This window comes from Trichoplusia ni, chromosome 7 (assembly GCF_003590095.1).
Source record: "Trichoplusia ni isolate ovarian cell line Hi5 chromosome 7, tn1, whole genome shotgun sequence".
Classification (NCBI taxonomy): domain Eukaryota; kingdom Metazoa; phylum Arthropoda; class Insecta; order Lepidoptera; family Noctuidae; genus Trichoplusia; species Trichoplusia ni.
The window spans coordinates 13,770,088-13,775,957 of NC_039484.1; the positions used below are offsets into that span (position 1 = coordinate 13,770,088).

General features: G+C 36.1%; 1 protein-coding gene across 1 annotated transcript; it reads left to right on the forward strand.

Moving 5' to 3' along the window:
* Positions 1–1,761: 1,761 nt before the first annotated feature.
* LOC113496094 lies at positions 1,762–4,524 on the forward strand. The gene is made up of 2 exons (XM_026875211.1): positions 1,762–2,809; positions 3,406–4,524. The coding sequence occupies exons 1-2, from the start codon at positions 2,532–2,534 to the stop codon at positions 4,370–4,372; spliced, it is 1,245 nt and encodes a 414-aa protein (XP_026731012.1). The 5' UTR covers positions 1,762–2,531; the 3' UTR covers positions 4,373–4,524.
* The last annotated feature ends 1,346 nt before the right edge of the window (positions 4,525–5,870 follow it).

Consider the following 5,870-nt stretch of genomic DNA (forward strand, 5'->3'; position numbering starts at 1 on the left):
TGTGCATAAAAGTTAAAAGCTAATAACCAATGTGCAAGACAAAGTCACGCACTCGGGTTTGCTCACAAAATTCAACAGAAATCGTATTCGTATCGTAGACCATGCAACGTGCATTTGGCGCCTATGAGATACGTAGCTTTTTTTGAACAATTATGAAACTTAAATTCCTTAACACATTTCAATCAAAAAGCAATCTTATTCCTGAGAATGTAAAGAATAACATCCCTTGACAGTAACAGGTTCTGGATGAAATCTAAGTTAATCGTTTTAGAATCAGTTTCTTTTCTAATCTCACCGTTACTGGTTTAAATTTAGGGTTGAAGTTCCCGTGTATTCAATCGTCCTTGTGCCAGGATAATAATAATGCATTTTTTGTTATCCAAGATGTCCGTGTGCGATGCACCGATTTCTGTCTATGTGTGCGTCTTGTCTAGCAGCTGTGCCTATTATTTTGGCGTTGTGTGCGGCTCATGAATAGTGAGAACCTATGAATTTGATACTTTAGAATTACAATAAATTATTGTTTGGTGGTCTTGCAAAATTCAATTTATTTAATATATATATCAATGACCAGTATAAAGGTAGTCTAGCGTCTGTTATAAAGCGAATAAAATACTGTCAAATTTCGCGAACTTCCCTGTAAATTTTGAAATGAACTTGAGGTTTGATGAAGCCATCTTGTCATTTTATACTTCAGACTGTTCGCCGTTTCCCTCACGATGCGAAAAAACTCAACATTCGATACAAAACGCAGAGCATCCAAGGCTGATTATGTTGTACACGTTTGCGTGACAGCTTGACATTCAAGTTAAAAAGTATAGTTTATGGCGGCAGGTAAGTTAGGCCCAAATGTGTTTATATTTTGTTTTGTAATTATGCAAAACGATGATAATGACTCTGTCAAGTCACGATTAGGCCATGCCCGAATTTTTCAGGAAACTTTTTGTCGCATTCATGTTTATGAATGTAAGAAAGTTGCTAATTTCGGGTCCGAACTGGGTCATAAGATATGGGACGGAGTATTACAAAGATGTATTAAGTTAATGAACTTTACTAGATTTTTTGGAACTGCTTAGAGTCTACAAGAAAAGCAAAAATGATAAATTTTCTTTAAGCATCATAATTTCCCAGTTCTAACGTTTTACTATTAATGCATGTACATCAACGATCAAAACTGTTTGAAAGCAGAACAAAAACAGAGAGAAACTTTTTTTTTGCGTCGTTGGCGAAGCCATTCCCAAGAACATGTGGACCGCTACGTTGCTAGATCAAATACACCATCCTGCCGACATTGTAGTTCCTTTATCAATACTTTCCAAAAAAAACCTTGTATAGCATCCGTCTCCCTCAAATTCACCATTCAAATTGCATAGGTGTGAAAGAGAAGGGTATAAAGGAACATCTTCAAACATAATTGCTTCCAAAATGAATAGATGTTAGACAATAGACTTAAGAAAGAATGACAAAATGTCCCGCGAAGACTCTGCTGACGGTACAATTGCCAATTTGAGCTTAACACTTAATTTATTTTTAGACAATGCTCTTCTTAAGGTTTTGAAAAATGTGTGCTGTTATTGCATTCGGCTAGTAAGACCTAGTGTTCAGCTATACCGTAACTGCAGATATAGCTAACTTCGAAAAAATTGATTTTCAGTTCGTCAAGATCTCCTGTTTTTTAATTAACAATTAAATTCTGTAATACATATTTAGAACGTCAAATTTCAAATATAATTTCCACGAATTGATAAAAAATTAAACGTGAATTTGATGAAGCTAATTTAAATACTATAACCAATGCTTATTTAAATGGTTCAAAAAGTCATGAATAAACAGTATCAAGTCCCTTGGAAGGCACCACCATATTTAATTTTAATCACCAAAGATAACAAGACCGGCTGTATTTCTTACATTACTACTACAGCTAACGTGACTTCTAACTATAACAATAATAACACGGTTATGTTATTTGAAACATGGACCGTTTAACTACGACCATTACAAACTACTTAAATCAAACCGTACTGCCATTCAAGTACTAGAGAAAGGTAAATTTGCACGAAACATTCCCCGTCGAAGACGAAATACCGAAATATAATGCTTACATACGAATCACATTGTTACCAAATGTGAAAGCTAATAAACTCCACGAAATACTAGGACGGGCGCATTTGCTGTGCCGTGATCGTCCTTGAGGATCGCGCGTAAGCCTGACAATATTATAATCTACCACAAATATCATAAACACAATAAAATTTAGTGCTCCTGATACTTAATCACGAAAGCCAAATTAATTCAAATTGGTTTGACCTTGACTTACCTGTGAAGTGCAGTTACCCCTGAGTCCTCGTGGACTGAAGGTTGTGTGGTATTCCGGGCTTCGTGTCCTTATCCTATATATCGTCGTATCAGTTATCAATATGTTTTTCCAGTTTTGAGTCTTCCACTACAGGTCAAAGTGTGCTTTGATCTTTTCCCACTTTTTTTTCAAAGGAACTTTTGAAAGTTTAAACTTTTTTGTTTTTACCAGATTAATGCAAGCGTTTTTGGCTGGACTATGCATGGTACCATTTCTTGGAGAGGACCTTTTTGGGTTGTTAAAATTAGGACCATACATGATTCATGTTAAATTTAGCTTTGTTACAGATCAACCTAAAATGAAATGTGCAAGACTTCACCTTCAGCAAAGGTCGAAAGCGAAGTCGAAAGCGGACAGTCCGACCGTGATAGAGAAACCAAGGAGGTACTGCCAGAAGCGTTTGATAAACCCTGAACACGAGGAGGATCCGAGATGGATAGATATCTTTGAAAGGTGATTTTTTTTTTAATTATTGACGTGAAAATTCTTTCAAGCTTTAGTATGTCAAATATAATTATAATAATATTATGTGTAATAATTTTTTAATGGGGTATGCAGTACGGGACGACGATATTAAAAAAAAATGTTATTAATTTGGGTTAATATTGCGATTATTTATAAAATTCTTGGTTCTTGACCAGCTCAAGTTCACTCCTTACAGATTCTTGTGCAATCAAAAGCCAGGGGCGGCTCTCGGGTGGCCTAAAAAAGGGTTCACAGTGAGACCTATAGGCACCGCCATGTTTTACCATACCGGTCACCCGGCAACGGGCACGTGTGGGAGACACTAAGAATCTTCATCTTGACCTTCAGTTGTTTACCTAAAAACTCGGTCAAGGATAAGAGATTTCTAGAGTTGTCTTTTGTCTTAGGTTTAGAAAAGGTTTTTAGTCACGTTCTGTAATCTTTTTTTTTGTCTACACAAACAGACACTGGATTTGGACATTGTTATACCAATGCTGGCCATTCGAAAATTATAAATGAGTATCATGTTCATTTATTTGTTTCTTAAGGTAATGTAACTGTCTAAGTGTGTATTTTTCACATAGATTCCATTGCAACCTGAACTATGACCACCTCACGGAAACACTGGACAGTGTCCGAACGCAACAGGATAACGAAGATATGGTCCTCACTGTTCAAACATTGAAGTTTCAAGGTGACGTTGAACAAACAAAAAGACCACGAACTAGCTTCAAATACAAGAAGGCGCCAGATGGTAACAAACACCGAATGTTTCTGAAGCAGACTGTTACGGAACACGATCTCAGCGACGATGACCGCTCATCACAACTTACCTACTACTTTGACGATTACGTAAAATATTTATACAACAGTGACAGATCCAGACCCGCTTCAAGCAAATCCAGCATTTTTCTACGAGGATTCAGCCCAGACAAGCCACGAGAAAACAAAGCAACACAAGTCGAAATGAACACTGATGAAACTAAAAAAACTCGTAAAATTGAACCGAAAAATAAGACCTTGTCAAAAAAGATCCCTAAACGACAGATCAAAGATGAACTTAGAGACGTGTCTAATACTATAGAAAATACGAAAGTGACTTACCAGAAATCTGGTAAGAGGAAAAGCTTGACCATCTCCCGGAACCAAAGCCCCGAAACGGTCCAAGTGATCAGAGTCGATGTTGTGTGCAATCACAACAGCAGCCCTACATCCGATTATGACGACAGCAAAAAATTGGAAAGTTCTTCGACCAAATCCGAGGCGAACACAGAAAATATGACTCACAACTATTTCACAAATAAATATAACCATTTCGCTAACAGATATCTTTTGACAAACACAATAAAGTCTTTGGATGAGAGTTTATCGGGCGGTGCTAAGGTAACACTACTATGCAAAACTTTCAAATTATCCGACCGTGTTGGAACAACGGACAAGCAAACAAGAAACATCGGCACGTACAGAAAATACGCCAAGCCATCCAAAAGCATAAAGAAAAACAAAGTGAAAACCGATGCTCTTCGTGATAGTACTTACATTTATAATTAAATTATCTTAATTTTATTCCTGTTCTAGGTAATTTTGCTATTGTGAAACGGGATCAATTTAATAATTTTCAAATCCAAAAGAGGGCTTTTGATGTTGCTGTGCTTATGTACTTTTGAATTTCATAAAATTAAACAATACATACGGTATCTGTTCCGTCGTTTCTATCTCTGCCTAAAAACTTTCAACATAAAAGTGGCAAATAACGCCTACTAACGCCATCTAGTGACGCAACCTGGAAACAACGACCAAGATTTGCAGAGCGCACTGGGAGAAGGGTAAACGTATTCTAACCGATGATATTATCGTGTAAAAGTAAAAAACACTCTTTTAAAAGAGTTGATACAGTATTTCAGAGGCTGCTTAGAGAGACAAGGAGTAGCTCAGTATTCCATATTATAATGATATAAAAGCTGTCAAAAATACGTTGAACTGGTGTTTCAGAGACAAGATCGGTGTTTTACCATCCACTGACCAACTCCTGGAGCGTGGCTTAACTTCATTATCAGTCACAAATCTTTTTACTCAGTTGCTCAGCTATAAACCTATGTGATATGTTCGTACATTTAAAATCGGTACTTACTTCGCATTCGCGAAAGACGCTATTTTTGCAAATTTTTTTTAAACCAATACAAAATTCACCTACCGGTCATCCGAACCTTTACCACTGCCTATGACATAAGCATTGAATTCAAAATAAACTATAGTATAATATTCGGACAAAAGAAAGTTGTAAAGACGTTTATAGAGGCGAGTGCGGCGACAGTGCAGTGACGATAGATACCTGCAAACAAACCTGCCGGCTAGCTGGCGCCTCCCCGAGTAGACCAGAGGCTCTCAAAGTTAAAATATCGTTGAAAATATGATTAAAATATTGGTTCATACAAGTACTTTTATGTGTGTGAGAGATATTGGAATTGCGTTTTCAGTTTTTATTACATCTTATGTCATAGTATTATTACTTTTGTGGCAAGTGTAAGTGTGTATGTGGGTGAGCCAGTCCAGTTTCGATTTAAATAATACCATTTTAAATGCATACCACAATAAAAACTCTTTAACAAGTTCTATAGTTAAAATACGAGTACAGGAACTCTATCTTACCTTTTAATTTGATTGATTTATTATTTGTTAATGCGTGATATATGCAGAGATATACATATAATCTGGATATTATGTTGTCAATTCACTATTTTATCATAGTTTTGTACACAGTTGCTCAACTTCTCCGGTCGCAGACCTGCTGAAGGAAATTTCTTTTAGAAATAAGCAATTCCGTTGTATATGACTATTACAATGTTGTGTCCTTTGTAAACTGTCCCGAGCACATAAATCATAATAAATAAATTGAAACCTTACTTCTTCAAAATGCCTGATAGAAAAGTGTTAGCAATGAGAAACATTTACTAGATTAGACAAATCGATTAAATAAGTGTTATTTTTATATTTGCATTACCATATTAAATGGTGCAAAATACTTATAAAAATAGGCATTTACGTAGAG